Here is a 24,729-nt window from a genome sequence, read left to right as displayed (position 1 = left end):
TATAGTAAACATGTACATCTTTAGGGGTTAGTTTATCCTTTATTTACTTTTGCCAAAAAAAAACCTCCCTATGCAGTACAGTGTCCTCAATACATGAATATGCTGTGCTCAGTTTTGTAAATAAATGCCTACTTTTTCAGATGCTCATTACATTGTCCTCCCCTCTTCACCCTGCAGGTATCAGGACACATTGAGTGTTGGATGTGCAGCCACAGAAACAAAAAACAGTAACCCTGGCTTCATTCCATACCCAGTCTGCTCTCTCTCCCAGCATAGCATTCTGCAAGATTGACAGAGAGAGGGGTGCGCATGCGTAGGTAGAGAATGAAGCACAGAGTGCTCATTTGTGAGTTTTTGGGGCTGCGCATCCATCGCTCGGTATGTCCTGCTATCAGCAGGACAGTGAGGAGAGGACAATATAAGGAGCATGTGAAAAAGCGCTGTGTAAATTGATGGTGCTATATAAGTACTTATAATAAATAAAGTAGGAATTCTTTTATGAAATGGAGCATTGCATGTTAATGTACTGAGAACACTGTAATGCACAGGAAGGTTTTTGCCAAAAGTAAGTAAAGGTGAACTAATCCTTTAACCAGAAGATCAAGCTGCAGTAATAATCCATCATAAATTTAATACAGCAGAGCGTGGTAAAGACTGGTACTTTCGGGGAAGAACATATATATTAATAGGCTGATCTGATCTGGGTAGGGATACACTGTGTGGGTCCCTGTCCCAAAAACACAATAGACTGATTCTGTGTTTCAAGATGATACCATACAATATACAAACAAAAACTAATTCATTTATTACTTGCAAATCCACACATGTAACATAGGTAGTGGCATGTTCTTGTGGGTTACAGTATATCAGGCGGACCACTAGGTTTTTGACCTCAATAATATTAAAAAGGGATTCCCCAAACACAGCCTTTCAAATCATTTCAGAATGTACCATAATAGGGACCCAAGTTTAGCAACTTTTTTTGGAATAGATAAAATAGAACCCCACTGGAGAGGAGGGAACATGACCCAGAGGATTTAAAGAAAAAAACTGAGTGGATTTTTAGAATGAATATACTTAATCTGGCGGGTATTAATGCCGATATAGACCTGAATTGTTTATCAAATTATTAGTGATTATCATTTTTTTTTTATATTGTAAAAGGTGTCCTTTATCCAATCTAAACTTCTTGCTAAATGAGCTGTAGATTGTGAGGAGCACTACCCTTTGGCCGCCACATGATGGCGACATTTTTGAGACAATACTCTAATTGAAATTTTTCACAAACTTTTTTCCACCACTAGGTGTCACATGTGAGGCTATAATATTTAAATTTCCATTTTCTTTTGTGACAATTTTTATTTTAATATTTTTAGTTAATATACCTTTTTATTTACTAATAAACATGTACACCTACCAGTACATAGTTTAATTTTAAATAATACAATGCCAATTGGAAGGATTGGATTGGATACTTTCGAGTGGGCGGCAGTATAAAACTATGGAGGTGATGTATCCGGTCATGTGGCCCCTGATGGTGTCAGACTTCGAGCGTGATACGTCACTTCCGCCCACAGTGGAACGCAGGTGGAGCGCAAAACGGCGTCCTCGCGTCCATCTGTATGTTTTAACTTTTGTTTCTTGCTGGATGGCCTTTAAGAGCAATACAATATACTTCACCATGGGAGATTGTTTCTTGTTTCATGTCTGACCTGGATGCGTGTGGCTATTCCTTTTGGAATATTTTGATCGGAGGTAACACTGGGCCTGCCGAGACGGATCTTCAGATATTTCCCAATCTTCCAAAGCTGTTATGATCTCCGTAATGGCGATCATCTTCATCTGGTGAGTAGGCTGAGTGCTTGGTGTTGGTGGAGGATTCCTAAAGTCACCCATTCATTAGATTAATGAATTCACCTTTTTCACTGGAAAATATTTGATGAGGTTCTTTGGACTTAAACTACATTATTTTGGTTATTTGGACACTATTGATTTGTGACTTTTACTAAGTTGATGATATTATGTGTTTGATCACAGTTTTTTGTACACTTATGATTGATTATTTGATCAACTTTCCATTGGAGTGAATCCGGTGGTTATACAGTTTTAATTTGCACTGTTTGCACTTTATATTAAGGTATTAACCTATAGGGAGCGCGGTTCACCACACACATTTTCAAAAAACGAATTCATGTCTGTGTATATGTGCACGTGTCATTCCATAGGTGGTGTTGAGTGAAGCATGAATGTAGGGTTACTAAGCAGAACACGTAAGGCTAGAAATATATATGACCTCTCAGTGATCACCAGTTTTTCAAGGTGCAGGGTCTGGAGAAGTTGTGGAGGTGAGCATGGGAGGAGGTAATAAGGCAGCTAGGGAGCACAAGGTCTTAGGCTAGGTTTACACTTGTGCAGGTGATTCCCACTGCAGGTCCGCACCTATTCCTGCAGATGTAACCACCTGTACATTGAAAGGCAGGAGGTGCGTGCGGGTGCTATTAACCCTAATGGCACGCTGCACGCACATAAAAAACGATCCTTCACTGGGGACAGCACTGCGCCTGCAGTTCCCATGTGGGCTCCGATTTCTGAAATGATCCAGGGACCTTTTCCCTGGGTTTCAGGAGACACAGCAGCCCATTCAAATGAAAGGGCTGCTGTGCCTGCGCAAATCACAGCTCGCAGAGCCATGATAGAGAGAAACGGCCTTAGGAGGAAAAAAGAGGATAATTTGGGTCATATTTTGAGACAAAGCTGGTGATGTAGCTCAGGGCAGATTTGTGAATGGATTTTTTTATAGTGTTGGGTGAGCGGAAGCCAGAGAAGGGATCTGCAGAGAAAGATGGTAGATACTAGGCGACTGATAAGTTGGATGAGTCTGGCAGCATCATTTCTGAAGATTGAAGGGGGATAGCCTATGTAAAGGTAGGCCCGCAAGGAGGGAGCTGCAGTTGTTGGTTAAGAGGGGGCATATTTTGGCGATGCTATGGAGGTTAAAATGGCAAGATCTGGACAGTGATTGGAAGTAGGGCCAGAAAATGGCACATAGGAAGATGGGACAAGGTACTGTACTACATGAGCCCAACTCCATTCAAAGAAATCATCTCTGATTAGATGTTGCCTTGGAGCTGCTCGGAGGTTTATGCCAAACAACTGATCAGCAGGGATTCCAAACAAAGAGACGCTCAGCAGTCAGCAACAAGGGCATACAGCCACAGATTTTCCACTACAAATTTTGAAGAAACTTTTAAATAAATCTATTTCTGCTTCATTAATGGCGACACAGTAAAAGTCAGATGTGCCAAGTTTAGAATCAGTCTGGTGCTTCGGTGCCCTGGCAGTCTTTGTATACTCTCTCGTCACCCCATTTTGTCTCCAGATTTTGTGTTGCTTCCACTGTGATTGCTCTTTCACAATTCCCTTTTATCCAAGTAGTAAAAACAGTCTATGCAACTCTGAATCTGTCTGCCAACAAGCCGTGAAAAGGGATTTGCAAAAACAATAGCACGTTGTCCCCTGTGTGAGCCTAATGCGACTTGTATGAGTCGGATAATGGATGTATTAGCTAGTTCTGTAGGTTTTCTTGTGTGCACATCCCATAGAAGCAGCATCCCCCCCTCTCGTGGGACACAAGATCAGACCGGACTGTGAAAGAGTATCTACAAATCACTGAAGTTGAGCTCATTAACTCACAAATCAAGTCCTTGTGAGCTAAATATAGGGAATGTAGGCCATACCAATCACCACTTATCCCTCAAACTGAAAAAAATGAGAATACAAGAATTCCATGTTTCTAATATAATAGGTGATCTGTGAACTATGCTAAGGTGTCAAGTAATTATGCCCATGTGTCTGCTTACAGCCCTCTTAAGGAATATTATATTCTGTATAATTATCAGTGGATTACACTAAAGTGGGTCTGAAGCAACTTCTTTTTAGGTTTTGGATGGAGTGAGGAAAGATGTAACTTTTTTTTATTTGTACTATCTGGGTGCCCACTGGGAACATTGTCACCAGCAACAGAATTGGAGAAAATTTCAAAAATAGGTGGTATGGGGAATTTCAGTGACAACTGTTGAAGAGGTGATTTATCCTGACTTTAGAGGGATTTCCACATTTCCTGCTGGGTCTTCTAGCCAGGAAGTTGATGGAAATCTCTCAGATGGGAGATTTCCACTATGTAAACGTTTGCTGTAATCAAGACCGGTCATTGAATATCTCTCTCCTTGTGCAAGCCGATTGGCCCTGTCTCTTCCCTTCTGTAGTTCGCAGACAGCTTATAGTGGGTGGACAGCTCTCTGCACAGGCTATGTGCAGTCCATTGATGGGGCCACTGCTATTTTAACATGGCAGTGTCAGGGTTTGAAAAGATGTTTGTCACACACAAAGTGAATATTGAGGAAATGGTTTAAATGTTGTGCCTGGAGTTCATTTTTGACGAGTATGTATAGTTAAAACTTTTCTACTGGTTTTAGATAGAGAAGGGAATTGGTAAACACCTATCAGTTTTTTTTTTTTTCCTTTATCCTGTAGGGGAAATTCCCCTTCACTTCCTGTTGTGGAGATGCAACAAAAAGTGAGAGGAAAACTCTTGAAAGTGAAGGGACATTTCTCTGACAGTTGTCCCTAAAGGATTCCTCTTGATCTGGTGACAACTGTAAAAGTTAAATTTCCCACCATTTTTGTCCCAGTGACAATGTCAAAAGGACAAATAGAGAGGGTGAATCTTCTTCAGCGGGAACACGAAACTTAATAGGGGTTCTATGCTTTCCCTACTCTAAAAAAAAAAATGTTGGGCTCCTCGCAGGTGCTCCTGGCACCTCCCTCTCCCTCAGTGTTCCCACAGCAAGCCGCTTGCTATGGGGGGCACCCAAGCTGAGCCGCTGCTCTGTGTGTCCATTCAGACACAGAGCCGCAGTTTGGTTCTGCCCCCTCTAGCTCCTCGTTGGCTCACTGACTTTGATTGTCTCAGCCAATCAGGAGGGAGAGTTCCGGACAGCCCAGGCTCTCGAGAAACATTGCTGGATCGAGATGGGGCTCAGGTAAGTATTAGGGGGGCTGAGGGGGACTGCTGCACACAGATGTTTTTTTTATCTGAATGCAAAGAATGCATTCAGGTAAAAAAACATTCTGCCTTTATAACCACTTTAAGGTGAACTTTAACCACTTCAGCACCAGACCATTTGGCTGGCAAAACACCAGAGCGTTTTTTGTGATTCAGCACTGCGTCACTTTAACTGACAATTGCGCGGTCGTGCGATGTGGCTCCCAAACAAAATTGATGTCCTTTTTTCCTCACAAATTAAGCTTTCTTTTGGTGGTATTTGATCACCTCTGTGGTTTTTATTTTTTGCGCTATAAACAAAAAAAGGGCAACAAATTTGAAAAAAAACGCATTATTTTTTACTTTTTGCTATAATAAATATCCCCCAAAAATATATAAAAAAACATATTTTTTCCTCAGTTTAGGCCGATATGTATTCTTCTACATATTTTTGGTAAAAAAAAAAAAAAAAAAATCGCAATAAGCGTTTATTGATTGGTTTGCGCAAAAGTTAGCGTCTACAAAATAGGGGATAGTTTTTTGGCATTTTTATTAATAATTTTTTTTTTTACTAGTAATGGCGGCGATCTGTGATTTTTATCATGACTGTGACATTATGGCCAACAGATCGGACACTTTTGGCGATATTTTGGGAACATTCACATTTATACAGCGATCAGTGCGAATAAAAATGCACTGATTACTGTGAAAAATGTGACTGGCAGTGAAGGGGTTAACCAGTAGGGGGCGCTGCAGGGGTTAAGTGTGTCCTAGGATGTGTTCTAACTGTAGAGGGGATGGGCTACATGTGACATGACACTGATCACCGCTCCCGATTACAGGGAGCGGTGATCAGTGTCCTGTAACTAGGAAGAATGGGGAAATGCTTGTTTACATCTCCATTTCCCCGTTCTTCCTCTCCGTGAGACGATCGCGGGTATCCCTGCTGACATCGAGTTTGCGGGATCCGTGATCACACTCTCGGAGCTTGCGGCGGGCGCACGCCCACAATGCCGCATCTTAAAGGGCAACATACAGGTACGTTAATATGCCTGTATGTGCCCTTCTGCCGACATATATCGGCGTGAGCCGGTGTCTTGCCGAGAAAGTTCCCCCGACGGATAAGGACCCCCCTGTACTGCGCAGGCGCTGCGCTTGCGCAGTACGAATGACTAGGAGCTGCCGAAAATAGCCGAAGCTGAAAAATTCAATCAGCTGTACACTGCACCTGCGCCCTGGGTCCAGGTTCAAGCCCCACCATCCAAGTGGACCTAGAGGGAGAATAAAAAAGTGCCGAGCGCAGCGAGGCCGTGCCCGAAGCGTGGCGAGCGAAGCGAGCCCACGAGGGGCCCTCTTACAGGCGCCGTGTACAGCTGATTTCAATTCTATTTGGCTTCGGCTATTTCCACCGACTCCTACTGCGCAAGCGCTGCGCCTGCACAGTAGAGGGGGGTCCTTATCCGCCGAGGGGAACTTTCTCAACAGAACACCGGTCGGAAAGGAGTTAAGCATGTATATGTAATATATTAGAGTGCTGTACTGCAATAGCTACGTGCAGTATTAGGAAAGTAACAATGTAGGTGATACCTTTGGTTTAGCCAATAGCCACAAAAATGGTATCACCTACATTTTTACTTTCCTGATATGTAATGTCACATTTTTGCAAAACATTTGCACTTATCAGTCCAGTTACTAATCTGCTTGGTAATAGGTAACCCACATGAAAAATAGAAGATACATACACATACCCCCAGTCTAGATCTACTGTCTGAACTGTCTAAAGTAACTGTCTTTTGCGCAGGGTGTATTTGATTTAAATCATGTCAATTTAAATCACGTATTAAATCATGATTTAAATCACTAGTAAAAAGGCTTGCTTTAAATCAACTCGATTTAAATCACAATTTCTAAAAAGCAACTGTCATCTCAGTCCCACAGTGGCTCCTACTCTGACCCGCTGTTGACTCACCGACAGTCCCATTCACTTTAATGGGACGGCTGGTGATGCGGCAGTGACACAACAAGGTGAGGGACGTGGCAGCAGCAGGTGAGTGGATGCCCACTAACAGGCACTGCCATGATGGATCTGAAATGACAGGTGCTCGTTAAATGTAAGGACTTATTCTTGCTGGTAGTTATCTTTAATATTTGCAAACAATATGAAGGTTTTCTATTTAGAATAATAAACTGTCAGATTAGTAAAACAGCGATATCAGAACCGATTTTTTAGGTTAAGAGGTTAATCACACATAGTTGGAGAACAACTCAAATTATTTTATTTAATTAAAACAATAGCATTGCCAGTGCATGCTATCTCAGCTTGAAAAGCTTGGATTCATTGAATGAGTTTACCAAAAATGAAAATATTGCATAATATACACTCTCATGCAACATAACTAAGCTCCATTTTTTGCTAAATAAACTAAATGATTAATGTATCTTAAATAGATTTTTACTTCACAAGCATTTTATTAAAATAAATTTGTTAAAAAAAAAAAATCAGATTTAAATAAAAAAAATATGATTTAACCACTTCACTACCTGCCCATTGCCATATGACGTCCGCAGATGGGATCTCCCATCCTGGGCGGGCGTCATAAGACGTCCTCAGCTTCCCGGCGGTATAGGGGACGCGCGTGCACCGTCGCGTCACCGAGAGGCCGCTGCGCGTGCATGGTGGCCACGATGTCCACCAGGCACTCGCCATCGCTCGTGACAGAGCAGGAACACACACAGATCCACGTCCTGTCAGGGGAGAGACAAATTGTGTGTTCCTAGTATACAGGAACATCAATCGGTCTCCTCCCCTAGTCAGTCCCATCCCCACAGTTAGAATCACTCCCTAGGTAACACAGTTAACCCCTTGATCGCCCCCTAGTGTTAACTCCTTCCCTGACAGTGACATTTATACAGTAATCAGTGACTATTTTTAGCTCTGATCACTGTATAAATGTCAATGGTTCCAAAATAGTGTCAAAAGTGTCCAATATGTCCGCCGCAATGTCACAATCACAATAAAAATCGCAGATCGCTGCTATTACTAGTAAACAAAATAATAATAATAAAAATGCCATAAATCTATCCCCTGTTTTGTAGGTGCTATAACTTCTGCGTAAACCAATCAACATACGCTTATTGTGATTTTATTTTACCAAAAATATGTGGAAGAATACATATTGCCCTAAACTGAGGAAAATTATTATTTTTTTTTTTTTTTTAAGTTGGGATATTTATTATAGCAAAAAGTAAAAAATATTGTGTTTTTTTCAAACTTGTCACTTTTTCTTTGTTTGTAGCACAAAAATTAAAAACCGCAGAGGTGATCAAATACCAACAAAAGAATGCTCTTTTTGTGGGGGAAAAAAAATGATAAAAATTTAATTTGGGTACAACATCGCACGACTGCGCAATTGTCATTCAAAATGTTACAGCGCCGAAAGCTGAAAATTGGCCCGGGCAGGAAGGGGGTGAAAATGCCCTGTATTGAAGTGGTTAAATAAAAAAAGATTTAAAAAAATCAGATTTTTTTAGATTTTTTAAAAAAAAATCATTGATTTTTATCCACACAGCTTTTGTGTATCATTGTATCCCTATATTGGGCTTAAAGAGAACCTGTGCAGATACCACCATATGTCCACCATTACCTTTAGTAGCCATAAAAGTTTGCCCCTTTTTAATTTAGTTTCTGCATCCTACTATCAACTCTTCCACCATCCAGCATGGACGACTTACTTCCATTGATAAAATCTCTTTAATAATAGGTGGTAGGACAGTCAGTGCAGCTTATCCATAATGTCCATGAAAATCAGAGAGAGTAGCATAAAAGAGTTTCACTTGCCCTGATGCATTTATGTAGATAAAATGTAAACTTCCTAACAGGAACAGGAAGGGCATATTAGCTGTTGAAGCCAGATCTGCAAAAGCAGATCCTAATATCTTGTCACCAGGAATCTCAAGAGATTTAAAAAGACAGAAATCAATTGAAGCCACCAGAATCCACCCAAAATAAAAATATTCACTATGAATGGACTGTCCCTTTATTGAATAGGCTGGTTCCCGTTATACACACTAAAACAAAATCTCAAGAAGTCTGTAAAATTTCTCTAGGATGTGTGTAAATAAAAGCTTACCTTGACATATTCCATGGTGGAATCCGGAGAAGCATGAGCCCTAAAATGGAGCAGAAAGGAACACGGGGTCAGTAAATCAGAGGTGGACTGCGGCCAGAGAAGAGGAACTTGTTGTACTCTATGGGATCAGTTACCACCTCCGTTCTATTACAATGTTTATTTTAGCATTTCTGCACCAATGTTTCTCAACTTTTGGTTCCTTATTCTTTCCAAGGCTGCGCTGTCCTAGTTACTGTTACTTTTTATACACTGCTGTCACACAAGGGACTCTTAATACAGCACTATTGTAATAGCCAATGATACAGTGTTTAATTGTGCTACAAAGTCCAGTACAAGTGCAGCTGCTTTCCATAAACTTTACATGGCAGCACAACCACTGAATATTATAAAAACAAAGCTTCATAAAACAATAGGAACATTATGCCGGGTTTTATTTCAGGTTGATGTTCACTAGAATAACAAATAGGTCTATATTTCAAGGTCAGGCATTTTGCTGTTGCTTGTAACAATAAGGCCTCGTGCACACGGGACATTTTTTTCCTCCCCAGGACAGTGTTAAAATGCACCAAAAGCCGCATTTTTCAAACGCGTTTAGGCAAGTCAAGTGCTTGGGTGTTCATTCATTTCATTGCCCAGATTATCAATTTATTCTGGCCTTGGAATGAATGAACGGCCAATCGTTTGACATGCCTAGCGCTATAGTACGCCAGTCACCCTGCTGCCACATATATGTGTGCCACCAGAATTAAGGAGTTAAAGGGGAGTATAGGATTTTTTTTTTTTAAATCATACTTACCTAGTTGAATGCAGCATCGGTCTGATGCTCTAACACTGAGAACCGAGTGATCAAACACTGCTGATCACTCAGTTCTCACAGCTCCATGAGTAGAGAGCTCTGGTGACTGTCACTCACCGGCTCTCTGCCTTGCCCCCCGCTGGGCTGTGGAGGAGGCAGGAGCAGCCCACTGGGAGGCTGAACCGGTTGTCTGTTCAGGCATGTGCGCAATCTTTCCTGAGCCTGGGCTCCAAGACGTCAGCCGACAGCGGGCTTCAGCTGTCTGCTGAAAATGGGTCACAGGAGTGCAGAGCAAACTGTGATCCACAGGAGAAGTACAGCCAAACAAGCTTTGGCTGTACTTCTCCATTAAAGTGACTATCACTTAAAAAAATAAAGCTGCCAGCAGGCATAAAGTGCAGGCATCCAATGTACAAGGGGCCTATATCTTCATCTGAGCTGAAGTGCAGCAAGCCATCCAATCCTTCTCTTAGTAATGAGGTGATCTGAGAACCACTGCTAAAAAAGCAGGAGACATTCTTACACATCCTCACTACTGGCTCTTTGAGCTTTTTTACACACATATAGCCTGATATAAAAGAAAAGCCAGTACAAAGAGGTTTCTCATAGCCAGAAATCAGATACTAACCTTCCTTGGGAGTCTGGGACTGGTGAACATAGATTAGGCTAAACCGAGTGAACTCTCTGACTTTAGCACAGCTGCAGCATTTTCTAGATAGCAATAAAAAACTAAATTTTACTTGTAGCTTGGATTTGCTCTTTAGAGTATTTCTAGTGATTTTTATTATTTTTCAAAAAACCTGCCAAAAGTGCCACGCAGCCAGCCTGGACCTGCATTTAACCACAACTATGATATACACGTTAAATGCAAAATTGTTACATCTTAGCACTGACATAAATATACTCAACTGTGGATTAACTACACATTCCAAAAGCTAACAATTACAATAATCACAACAGAATGATTAATAACTAAACAATTCAGAATGTGTTTCGGGCATTTTAACCTTACAATAGATTTCTACATTTGCTTTGGCAGTAAATCAGTTAATACACAAATTCTTTCTGTTAAGAATAACAGCATAATCTAGGGCAAATACTCCATATCAGCTGTACTGGAATGGTATTAATACCAATGCGCTGCACATTCATCAGCTGCCATACCCCTCCTACCCAACCTGCCGCCTGCCAATTATTCAAGTTCATTGACCCTACAGAGTTCGAGATTGTAAAGCTAAACATGAATGTGAAAAATGACAAGTAAGCAATGTTAACAGTTCAAATTCTGACCCAACCAGGAGGCCTCCTCTCATTTTGTTGGTTCTTCTTTGACATACATACGCCAGAACGAGAGGGGTTATAGGAAGGCAAAAGAGTTAACACAATACAATCACTGGCTCTGAGAAGTGGAACAGTGGCTCATGTTTATTCAGAACTTCTAAATGGAGGCCCCAGGAAGCCATTGCACAGCTATGAATGACTATAGGATGTTCCATTATGAACACAGCCGCCCTTCTCTGGCTTTTGTCATGGGTTGATTTTCAGTAGAGGAGACCTACTCTCCATCCACCAGAACTATACTAAAGTAGTAGGTAGCCCCCCAAGTGTCTACATTTAATTTTAGCCACTTCAGCTCCGGAAGATTTTACTCCCTTCATGACCAGGCCATTTTTTTTTGTTATTTGGCACTGTGCTATTTTAACTAGAGATTGCGCAGTCATGCAACGCTGTACCCAAACAATTGTGGTTTGGTGGTATTTGATCACCACTGGGTTTTGCATTTTTTGCGATATAAACGAAAAAAAGACCAAAGACCATATCCAATAAACAAAATTTTAAAAAAATCTAATTTCTTCATACATTTTGGCCAAAATGTAGTCTGCTAAATGTTTTTTGATAAAATAAAAATCTCAGTTTTTATTGATTGATTTGTTTGTGTAGTACCTACAAACTATGGTATATATACTGCGATTTTTATTTTTATAACCACTAATGGTGGCAATCAATGACACTGGCTGGGAAGGGGTTAACAGCTAGGGCTATCAAGGGGTAAAATATGTGCCTAACTATACCCAACTACGTGTGTAAAGTGTGCTGTAAAGTGTGCTGCTTTTTATCAATGATCTCTCAGTTTCTCATCTCTGAAAACTGAGAGATCGCTGAATATCAACACAGAGCTCTGGGCTGTAAATGTACACAGCCGATCAACAGGTCCCGGCTGTGAATGATTGGCTGGGATTTGCTGGCATGCACGCGCCCTAAACCTGGGAGTAGGCAGCCACTTACCAGTATGTGGCTGTGCCTACAGCGGCCGCCCGTCAGCAGTACAATGCAGGTGGGTGGTTAAGTGGATAAAGTGCATGAAATAGTGACAAGTGCACTAAAAGTGGAACTCGTGGCATTTTTTTTTTCATTTTGTATAGAGTAAGGGAGGGTCCCTGTCAGTTTTTTATTTTTTTTTGCAAACTGTGCCCTATTGGGAAGATTTCCCTTTAATTCCTGCCCCATAGCCAATACAGGAAGTGGGAGGAAATCCCTCCAAAGTGAAAGAATCCTTTGTTGTCACCAGAACCAGTATCTACATTGGAAGATTTACCCTCTAATACTGTTCAGGGTGCAGCCCAAAATTTTGAATTTTCTTTTACTTTTGATAATGTTAACATGATATGTTCTATATTTCCTCTCTACTTTAACCAAAACTAAAAACAAAAAAAAGGTTTGCTTTTAGTTATACTTTAAAGCTACCTATGACATTACATGTGATCAAATATGATGGGATTGTCCAGCCTCCATCAAAACATTTTCAATGCAAAAGGACTTTCCATTAACATGTATACTAGGTCAAAGTTAGAAGTTTAAAGTAGGGGTGGACCGATTATTGGTGCGGCTGATATTCACTTCTTTGAAGCATTGGTATCGGTCACAAACTTACCGATATTGCTTCAAGGGGTTTTACCGGGGTGATGTCTGCAGCTGCAGGCATCCCCCCCAACACCGTTCTTTAGAGCGGACGGTTGGCTTTCTTGATGCGGCTCAGCTGTTATTACAAGCACAAGGACACCCCCCCCTCCCACTGCCCCGCCTGGGTCTCCCAACCATCGGGAGGCCTGAGGGCGACCAGGCGGCACATCCGCCAGCTAGCCGAAGACCTGAACAAAGCAGATCGGCTTTGTTCAGGTCTCAGATCTATGTCATGACATTACTTCCGGATTACTGGCATCCTATAGGCGCCAGTTTTAAAAAATAGAAAGTATTCAAAAACGCAAATCTTGACGTTTTGAATACTTTCACATGCAAAGGAGGGGTTTGGGGTCTTACAGACCCCAGATCTCTCTATAAAGAGTACCTGTCACTGTTTATTACTGTCACAAGGGATGTTTACAATCCTTGTGACAGCAATAACAGTGATAAAAAAAAATTAAAAGGACCGTGTAAAAATAGAAAAAGTTTAAATCTACAGAATATGGGCACCTGATATCAGCTATCGAAAAAACTATATCGTAACGGCCCTGAAAAAACTATATCGGTTGATGACCCCTAGTTTAAAACTATGGAGAAGTGATGTGTAAAAGCAGAAAGACATCCTCTGCACTAGCTTATCTTGAGAGGAAAGAAATAGTGGGCAACTAGAAAAACCCAACTGTTTTCTAAAGAAGTTGCAGTTTGCTAACCGGTATGCAATCAATTTCTAAACTGAGCATAACCTGCAAGGATCAAGCAAAGATTATATTGTGTCGGTGAGCACCCCCAATGGTATTTAGACCCCTTTCACACTGGGGCGTTTTTCAGGCGCTTTAAAACAAATCGCCTATAAAGCGCCTGAAAGAAGCCTCATCTGCAATCCCAATGTGAAAGCCTGAGTGCTTTGACACTGAGACCCCTTTCACACTGGGGCGTTTTTCAGGCACTTTAGCATTAAAAAAAGCGCCTGTAAAGCACCTGAAAGAAGCCTCATCTGCATTCCCAATGTGAAAGCCCGAGTGCTTTCACACTGAGGCGCTGCACTGGCAGGGCGTCAAAAAAAGTCCTGCAAGCAGCTTCTTTGCAGCGCTTTAGGAGCGGTGAATAGACCGCTCCTAAAGCACCCCTTCCCATTGAAATCAATGGGAAGCGCCTGCAAAGCGCTTTTGGCAGCTACGCTTTGTGGGCGCTTTTAACCCTTTATTCGGCCACTAGAGGGGGTTAAAAGCCCTCGGGCTTTCACATTGGAGTGAGAGGAGAGGCTCTTTCAAGGCGCTTTGCAGGCGCTATTTTAGTGGTATAGCGCCTCAGTTTGAAAGTAGCCTAAGTCCCCTGCAAAGTCTCACACATACCTGTTTAGCCAGTTAATGGAGGACATCTGATGCAGCTTCCTATGATGAGGTGGCAACAATGCTGTACTGCTCTTAAATTCAGAGCAGAGTTGCCACTCTCATGTAGGCTGTGCCTGCTTGCATTACAGTGGGATAAAAAAATTGTTGCGGGGGTATGGCTATCAGCATTGTCACCGTAGCTTGTCTATCAGCATTTGCTCACTCCTTTCTGGATGGACAGCACTGCCTCTGCTGCTGAAACCCTCCCTATGTGAGCTGCAGTGTCTGGGAGGGGGAACATGTGAAAGCCAAATGAAAGTGGATTTGGCCCAGTCAAGGATGGTAAAGGAAGTTTATTTACTTTTACAATATGAGGTTTGTGCATAATGACTGGATTTAAAACTCATTTTAACAGTCATACAGAAGCCTACTAGATACTTTTTCTCTAGTACTTGCTGATACCAATTAACGATACCTATTTTTAGTGTCATGTGACAGTTTTTTTACAACTAATGAAAAATGATTACTAATTATAATTATGAAGAACTCATAACAGCTTTTGTGGCCCAGATGTCACATCTCACACTGCCACGCCGTTGCGCGATGTCCTCCTACATCTCTCTCCATAAAGGTGGCGGTTACAGTCTGCGGACTTGAGAAGGTATCAGTTTTAGTATCGGAGCATTTGCACGAGCACAAGTACTCATGCAAATGCTTAGTATCGACATCGATACTGGTATTGGTGCAACGCTAGTCTTGAATTCTGCATATTTTGAGAACAAGTCAAAGAAGCTGCTCATGTATGCCTATGCGATTCTTTTTCATTTTTTGCCTTCGGCATGTTAGCTTACAGTATATGTAGTTCAATTCATGGCCATTAGAGGTTGCTGTGGTCCCTCTAAAGATTGAATTATTACCAGCATTCATGTGTACATAATATTGTGTGGGATCTGCTGGTTTGGATTATCTGCTCTTAGAGTCTGTTTAGCGTACAGTTTGTGTGTAAGTAGCCAAAAATGAATCAAAAAGGCTACACCTACGTATTATTACAAACGTTTTGTGAAATGATCAGCTTGCAATACAGCACACTTAATACATATGTTATGAATAATGTACATTTTCCAAACAGAAAACATCTCCCACACATACTAAAAATCCAGCAGTAGGTTTATCAGCCAATGTAACATTAGTCTTTTCCATAACAAACACTGGGTATTTTTGTTATGAAGCAGATGACCAGCAGCATACATTTACAGAAGGTGAGCCCAGGAACAGAGAATGTGTAGTCTTCATAAAGGGCCAGCACCATATCCTTCTTTGGTATAATATAGAATGTCCATTACCAATATTACAATTGACAAGGCTGATGCATCATTCTTTGCCTAGGTGGGAATCCAGGAAGTAAGGGGATGTGTTTCCCCAAAAAAAAAAAGTAGTATTAAATATGTTAAACATTCCAATTGTGTGAGGAAGAAGGTAGAAGTGGAATAACAGAAGGTGGAAAGAAAGAGTTAGGGTCTGCTTTAAACCAGGTCAGTGGGTGAAATGCGTCAGCGTAGGAAGAGGCAGACAGGGATGTGCTTTGACTGTTTGAAAAAAAAGGTAATTGCTAGCTCAGAATACTGATGTGCAGTTGCTGCCTCTTTGAAATACATACAGGATATACAGTGTTGAAAAAATAGAAAAGTTTTTATAAAGATCACACTGGCTAACTGTATTCAGTACTCCATTACAGCTGAGAAAAAAAAAAGATTTTTACTAATACATTTTAGATGATTTGAAGGCATCCATTTTTGACCAATAAGTTTACCCCCCCCTCAAGACCAATATATATATTATTTGTTGGTCTGGTGTCCTTAAATGACCACTGGAAGACCAGGCCTAGTCTAACACTTTTTGTTTACAAGTAAAAGATCTGCATTTTTTTTTTTGCTAGAAAATGACTTAGAACCTGCAAACATTATATTTTTTTTGCAGAGGCCCTAGAGAATAAAATGGTGGTTGCTGCAATTTTTTATGTCACACAGAATTGGCGCAGTGGTTTTTGAAACTGAATTCCTTTGGAAAAAATAAACTTCAATGAATTTTAATGGAAAAAAGCACAATATACAGTTGTGCTCATAAGTTTACATACCCTGGCAGAATTTATGATTTCTTGGCCATTTTTCAGAGAATATGAATGATAACACAAAAACTTTTCTTTCACTCATGGTTAGTGTTTGGCTGAAGCCATTTATTATCAATCAACTGTGTTTACTCTTTTTAAATAATAATGGCAACAGAAACTACCCAAATGACCCTGATCAAAAGTTTACACACCCCAGTTCTTAATATCGTGTATTGCCCCCTTTAACATCAATGACAGCTTGAAGTCTTTTGTGATATTTGTGGATGAGGCTCTTTATCTTCTCAGATGGTAAAGCTGCCCATTCCTCTTGGCAAAACGCCTCAGGTTCCTGTAAATTCTTGGGCTGTCTTGCATGAACTGCACGTTTGAGATCTCCCCAGAGTGGCTCAATGATATTGAGGTCAGGAGACTGAGATGGCCACTCCAGAACCTTCACTTTATTCTGCTGTAGCCAATGACAGGTTGACTTGGCCTTGTGTTTTGGATCATTGTCATGTTGAAATGTCCAAGTACGTCCCATGCGCAGCTTCCTGGCTGATGAATGCAAATGTTCCTCCAGTATTTTTTGATAACATATGCATTCATATTGCCAACAATTTTGACCAAATTTCCTGTGCCTTTGTAGCTCACACATCCCCAAAACATCAGCGATCCACCTCTGTACCTTTGTTGACTCCTCTCCAAATGTAGCGTTTATGGTTGTGGCCAAAAAGCTCAATATTGGTCTCATCACTCCAAATGACTTTGTGCCAGAAGGTTTGAGGCTTGCCTTTGTGCTGTTTGGCATATTGTAAGCAGGATACTTTGTGGCATTTGCGTAGTAATGGCTTTCTTATGGGGACTCGACCATGCAGCCCATCTTTCTTCAAGTGCCTCCTTATTGTGCATCTTGAAACAGCCACACCACATTTTTAGAGTGTCCTGTATTTCACTTGAAGTTATTTGTGGGTTTTAATTTACATCTTATTTTCCTGGCAGTTGTGGCTGAAATTCTAGTTGGTCTACTTGACCGTGGTTTGGTTTCAACAGAACCCCTCATTTTCCACTTCTTGATTAGAGTTTGAACACTGGATATGTTTTTATATCCCTTTCCTGTTTTATACAGTTCAACTACCTTTTCCCGAAGATCCTTTGACAATTCTTTTGCTTTCTCCATGATTGACAATCCAGAAATGTCAGTGCAGCACTGGATGAAAGATGCAAGGGTCCGTCAGGAGTCCAGAAACTCATTGACCTTTTATATACACACACACTAATTACAAGGAAACTGATCACAGAAGAGGATGGTTACCTTTAATAGCCATTCAAACCCCTTTTTGTCAACTTGTGTGCATATTATCAGGCCAAAATCACCAGGGTATGTAAACTTTTGATCAGGGTCATTTGGGTAGTTTCTGTTGCCATTATGATTTAAAAAGAGTAAACACAGTTGATTGATAATAAATGGCTTCAGCCAAACACTAACCATGAGTGAAAAAATGTTTTTGTGTTATCATTCATATTCTCTGAAAAATGGCCAAGAAATCATAAATTCAGCCAGGGTATGTAAACTTATGAGCACAACTGTATAACCCATTTTTTGGTAAGGTATAAAAGATGTTACACCAAGTAAATAGATATCGAACATGTCACGCTTTAAAATGGAATGGCGACAAACTACAATACTTAAAAATTTCAGTGGACAATTCTTTAAAATGTTTTACAGGTTACCAATTTGGAGTTACAACGGAGGTCTAGCACTAGAATTTTTGCTCTCACTATAAAGAACACCGTTTACATATGCATGCGTGACCTACGTATGTGTTCACTTCTCTGCGTGAGCTTGGAGGGACGGGTGCACTTAAAAAAAAAAAAGTAATATTTATTTTTTTATTTTGTATTTTTATACTGTCCCTTTCATTTTTTTTTAAATCAGTTTTATTCATATTGCAAGAAATGTAAACATACCTAGTGATATACAGTAAGGGGCGACAGGTCCTCTTTATAGACACATCTGGGATAAGACACTAGATCTTTCCTCTACCCTGAAAAGCATGAGATAAAAAATAAAAGAGAAAAAGGAAACCATTGACCTCATGCTTTACATAAAAAAAAAAAAAAAAAAAAAAACAATAGACCAGTGTTGCTCAACCTTTTATGGCGAAGTACCCCTGCGAGTCTAAAAAAAATTCCTAAGTACCCCTGTCTCGAGAAAGTGATGGGCACTGACAGGCGGCACTGATAGGAGGCACTGAGGCTGCTTTGATAGGAGGCACTGAGGCTGCACTGATAGGAGGCACTGATGAGGCTGCACTGATAGGAGGCACTGATCGGCTGCACTGATAGGATGCATTGATTGGAGGCACTGATGGCTGGGCATGCTGGAATGTGTAGTTTCTGTGCTGGCAGGACTCACATTTTTTCAGGGAGCCGCAGCAGGCATCTACACACATGGCAGGCGGGACATCTGAGGCACTCTGGAGAGGGGGAGGAGCCGGGGGGACATGGTACCATTGCATTGATAGAACCTGGCAGCTGCCGCCGACCTGACACCCCCACCCCCCGCACACGGGGCAGACTGCTTCCCCGTTGGTAGCACAATCCCGCGCAACAGGCAACAGCAAGCCGCCGGGGACTGTGTTTGTACGGGAGGGGGGACAGAAAACTCTGCGTACCCCCTGCCCGTGGTGCATGTACCACCAGGGGTACGCGTACCATGGGTTGAGAAAGCCAGTCCTAGACCATAGAGACAGCCAGGGACTGGAAAATCCCAGCTTTATGATAACGGAAACAAAAAGCCTAAAAATGAAAAGGATGCAGATAAGAATTGCTAAGCTGAAATATAATAAATGTTTGCTTTTGGGTTTAAAGTGGATGTAAACCCACTGTCATCCTTTCTAAACTACTGCCATAGTGGTTATCTATAAGGATATACATGCCTCCTGCATGTATCCTTACCTGTCAAATGTCTCCCCTCTTGTCTGTGATGAGACCCGAAAAACTGCAGATTCTGTGGGTGGGTCTGTTGTCTGGAGCTCGGTGGGTGGAGTTGTGATGTCAGTAGACTCCCTGCCCACCTCTACACTCCCCTTGTCAATATGCATTTTCTCCTGTGTATTTCTTACACTGAACTTCTGCTATGATCACTAACATCCAGTCAAAACCCAGAAAGGTCACTACATGACTTCAGCATGCCCAAACATGCTGAGGTGTAGAGCAGCCAATCCTGGGAGAGCTGGAGAAGAAAGGAGGAGGGAATCTTAAGTACACAGAATGTCTTCTCAGGCTCCTGCATGTGATATGTAAATCGCCTGTCACTCACAGCAAGGGGGGAGAAACTGACTCCTATTTCTCTGTCTGTCCATTTTTATCTCACTAAAAAAAGATAAAAGGATTGCTCAGAGCTGGATTAACACTGTGGCAAGACTGGGCACAGATGACATGAAATCCTATGCTGTACAAGGTGCAAGCCTTAATTTAAAAAAAAAATGGGGTTTACATCCACTTTAATACCTCTGTAAGAAGAAACACTACCCTTGAAGCAATTACCTAAGCAAAACTCTATGGGGTATATTTATAGAGCAGTAAATTTGACATTCAGCAAGCATTCACTGCAGGTGAATCTTCCTGGTGCATTGTTGAAAAATGACAGTGAGTGATTCACCAATATTGAATGTTTAGTGTCACATTCACTGCTTTTTAAATTTGCCCCTATATTTGTAATTGTCTAACTCAGAAAATAAGTAATATCCATCACTGTAAATGCTATGCTAAGTTTGAAAGTTTTCATAGAAGTACACAGCTATTAACGCCAACAGTTAATGAGGATTTTGGTCGTTTTCAAAGCTCACATTCAACAATTCTTCAACCAAAAACTAAAAACGATTTCACAAACTATTATAAAAATGAGTGATTACAAAAAAAAAAAAAAGCCACGGATAACATTGTGCTAAAAATTCACTCAGCGAGAATACACTATTTGGAAAATATGTGCCAGTGACCACAAGAGCTGAAAGCAGTCTAATCTCTTGGAATCCGATCATCTGAGACGAATTGTTAAAATCTACATGAAAAAAGAAGGTATGTGAGTGCAATCACACTGGACTGCCAAGATGGGCCATATTGGGACATCGGACTCGGGTCTGAGGCTGGCAAATTAGAGCAGCTTGAATCTTAATCCCATATGTATTCAAAAAATACAAGAGATTGTGTAACCAAACATGTTACGATAAAGTGGAATAAAGGAACCAGGATGCACAGTTGTCCTCAAGTAGTACAATGCAGAATCCATGGCTTTCATACACTACACTGATGATGGCTAACAAGCCTGGAAAAGCTGTATGTAGTCTGAAATAATTGGCCTTAAGATGTTGTTCTGCATCTGTTCTGTGTTTCTGATGCACAGTTGTAGCAGCAATTAAAATCGCCCAATACTTCAATTACATGCTACTGTTTGCTGCTATATGCCATTTGTGGAGTGTTCCCTATAGGGAGCTATTTGTTCCATCTGTTTAGTGATCATACACTAACATAGTCATACACTCTTGTATTCTGGTTAAACAATCTTCTTTAGATCCACCAACAATTATGTAGTATATTCTTTAGTAGATCTAAAGGATAGAGACTACACGCTGTATGGCCAGCATTGAAGAATAAAAGCTAAAGATTTATAAGTGCGACTCAACAACTAAAAATCACCTGTTGCCTTAGCTTTACACTTTGTCAACTGCAAAGTAAAGTCAGAAATTATACATTTGTAGCCTTTAGGGCTAATGCGGATGGTGCAAAATAAGCCGTGTTCAGATTCATAATGTATAGCTTTTTTTTATGGATCTAAGCACAGCTATATGTTTACTACAGACCTATGCACACAGCTGCATACAGTTCTGCAATCAGGAGCTGCGTTGAGCTGCATTAAAAAAAAAATCTCCATTCACAACCATATTTAATGCTGTATGCATGTACACATTTGTGCTAATGTTTACATATGTACAGGGTTTAGCATAAATGTAAGCTATTGGCCCTAAATACCAAGGATGCTAGGCAATAGGAGCCAGCTGCATCCCAACAACCTAGGACGTTTGATGGAGCTGCCTATGTCCTAGCAACCTAGTATGATAGGCGGCAGAAGCCTAGTGAGCAAGGATGCTAGGTAACAGGAGCAGCCTGTGTCCTCATTTGCAAACTTTTGAAACAAAGGGCCACTTTACTAGACTTCAAACTTTAGGGGGGGGGGCAGTGGGAGTAGAAAATGCACTGGAATTGGTGGGAGTAAATAATGCCATAGGCTTGGTGGTCAGTGGGAGTAATTAAATACCGGTATATACAGTATCTCACAAAAGTGAGTACACCCCTCACATTTTTGTAAATATTTTATTATATCTTTTCATGTGACAACACTGAAGAAATTACACTTTAATACAATGTAAAGTAGTGAGTATACAGCTTGTATAACAGTGTAAATTTGCTGTCCCCTCAAAATAACTCAACACACAGCCATTAGCCTAGATTCACACTGACTGCGGGAATGAAATTGTGCGAGTTCAGCTGAACTTGCACTATTTCATTCCCGCATGTGTCCCGACTTCAGGGGTGATTTCAGAGACATCTGTGCAGGTTTCTGCATGATGTCAATGGAAATCGCACCCCGAAATTGCCAAAAGCAGTACAGAAACTACTTTTGGGAATTGGTATGATTCGGACGCTGCCATTGCCGGCAATTACTGCCTATTTGGCATGCGATTTGACATGTCAAATTGTATTTAGGTGAACCAGGGCTTAATGTCTAAACCGCTGGCAACAAAAGCGAGTACACCCCTAAGTGAAAATGTCCAAATTGGGCCCAATTAGCCATTTTCCCTCCCCGGTGTCATGTGATTCGTTAGTGTTACAAGGTCTCAGGTGTCAATGGGGAGCAGGTATGTAAAATTTGGTGTTATTACTCTCTCTCTCTAATACTGGTCACTGGAAGTTCAACATGGCACCTCATGGCAAAGAACTCTCTGAGGATCTGAAAAAATAATTGTTTCTCTACAAAAAGATGGCCTAGGCTATAAGAAGATTGCCAAGACCCAGAAATAGAGCTGCAGCATGGTGGCCAAGACCATACAGTGGTTTAACAAGACAGATTCCACTCAAAACAGGCCTTGCCATGGTCGACCAAAGAAGTTGAGTGCAGGTGCTCAGCGTCATATCCAGAGGTTGTCTTTGGGAAACAGACATATGAGTGCTGCCAGCATTGCTGCAGAGGTAGAAGGTGTTGTGAACCAGCCTGTCAGTGCTCAGACCATACGCCGCACACTACATCAAGTTGGTCTGCATGGCTGTCGTCCCAGAAGGAAGCCTCTTCTAAAGATGATGCACAAGAAAGCCCGCAAACAGTTTGCTGAAGACAAGCATACTAAGGACTTGGATTACTGGAAACATGTCCTGTAGTCTGATGAGACCAAGATAAACTTATTTGGTTCATATGGTGTCAAGCGTGTCCAGCGGCAACCAGGTGATGAGTACCTAGTGTCATGGTCTGGGGCTGCATTAGTGCTGCCGACACTGGGGAGCTACAGTTCATTGAGGGAACCATGAATGCCAACATGTACTGTGACATACTGAAGCAGAGTATGATCCCCTCCCTTTGGAGACTGGGCCACAGTATTCCAACATAACGACCCCAAACACACCTCCAAGATGACCACTGTCTTGCTAAAGAAGCTGAGGGTAAAGGTGATGGACTGGCCAAACATGTCTCCAGACCTAAACCCTATTGAGCATCTGTGGAGCATCCTCAAAAAGGAAGGTGGAGAAGCGCAAGGTCTCTAACATCCACCAGATCCATGATATCGTCATGAAGGAGTGGAAACGGACTCCAGTGGCAACCTGTGAAGCTTTGGTGAACTCTATGCCCAAGAGGGTTAAGGCAGTGCTGGAAAATAATGGTGGCCAAACAAAATATTGACACTTTGGGCCCAATTTGGACATTTTCCCTTAGGGGCGTACTCACTTTTGTTGCCAGCGCTCCGATCAGTGATCTCTGCCGAGAGCGCTGATCGGGAGCCAGTCGGATGCTGGTTTTTCAGCATGCACATCCGACAGAAGCCAGCCGGCTTTTGTCAGACAGACCGATATACACACGGGGCCGAATGATGGCCTTTTCTTTTTAACCGGCCGTTGTCTCCCGATATTCGGCCCGCGTGTACCCGGCTTTAGGTTCTGATGAAATCTGTAGTACCATATACCATTTTTCTTTGGCATGTTAATCATCACAATAATATCGTCTTAGATTGCAGAGAATGTTTATTTAACTGCATGCCCAGTTTCCATTTGTATGGAAAATGTAAACCAGATAATGTACTTAGTGTGCACACAAAAATATATTTCTTTTAAAGGATATATATATATATATATATATATATATATATATATATCCATATCCCGGAGATCAGTTTACTAAATATTTAAAGAGCTTCTAATAGATTGCCAGCCCTTAAATGAGATCCCTGCGTGATTTCTCTCTTTTTCAGGCTTTTTCCCTTTCCCCGCTTATTGTTACCTGGTATTCCTGGAACTGACCCTTCCTGTCCTAGGATGGTTACACTTACTCACCCTACTGTATCTACAGAGGAAACCATGGGTGCCACTCAGGCTCGACTTCAAACCTGTCCTCTCTTTATCTCAAATATATAGGGGATGTAGATGAGACATTTCCAGTAGTCATATAGTGTTCAGTTCAGCTCATAGGAAGTGACTTTCTGGTAAGATTGATAATCCTTGTAGTAATGTTCTAAATCCTTGTAGTATTTAAAGCGGAGCTCCAGTCCCCCCACCCAAAAATTTAAAGTCAGCAGCTACAAATACTGTAGCTGCTGACTTTTAATATTGGGACACTTACCTGTCCAGGGATCCTGCGAAGTCGGCACCCCAGTCGTTTTTTCAATCAGCACTCGGGTGCTGCCGACACAGTTTCTTGTAAGGGAAACCGGCAGTGAAGCCTTGAGGCTTCACAGCTGGCTCCCTACTGCGCATGTGCAAAGCGTGCTGCGCTCTCTGAATAGCACGGCGGCAGTGGAAGGAGGAGGGGGGCCGAACTTCGTCGCTGTAAGGTCTCCAGGAAGTGGGGACGGGTACCTGTCAAAAACAGGTACCTGCTCTCCTCCAAAAAGGTGCCAAATGTGGTGGCGGAGGGGGGGGGGGACAAACAAGTGGAGCTTCCCATTTTGGGTGGAGCTCCGCTTTAAGGCTGAACCCTGGGGAAAAATTTCTTGGAGATATTTGCTTTGTACCAATAAGTCACCTCTAATGAGGGGCATCCCATGTGTGGATAGCTGTTTAAGCGGATTAAGCAGATTACTTAAAGCCTCATGCAC

General features: G+C 41.6%; 1 protein-coding gene across 1 annotated transcript in view; it reads right to left on the bottom strand.

The window, feature by feature from the left end:
- BCAR3 (BCAR3 adaptor protein, NSP family member) overlaps positions 1-24,729 on the bottom strand; it is a 197,030-nt gene that overhangs the window by 116,730 nt on the left and 55,571 nt on the right. Inside the window, exon 3 of the mRNA XM_073593116.1 lies at positions 9,175-9,214. Within this exon, the coding sequence (XP_073449217.1) occupies positions 9,175-9,214 (40 nt within the window). The remainder of the gene's footprint in view (positions 1-9,174; positions 9,215-24,729) is intronic.

Source organism: Aquarana catesbeiana, linkage group LG07 (assembly GCF_042186555.1).
Source record: "Aquarana catesbeiana isolate 2022-GZ linkage group LG07, ASM4218655v1, whole genome shotgun sequence".
Lineage (NCBI taxonomy): Eukaryota > Metazoa > Chordata > Amphibia > Anura > Ranidae > Aquarana > Aquarana catesbeiana.
Note: the sequence above shows the minus strand (reverse complement) of the source record. Positions and strands in the feature narration are given on the sequence as shown.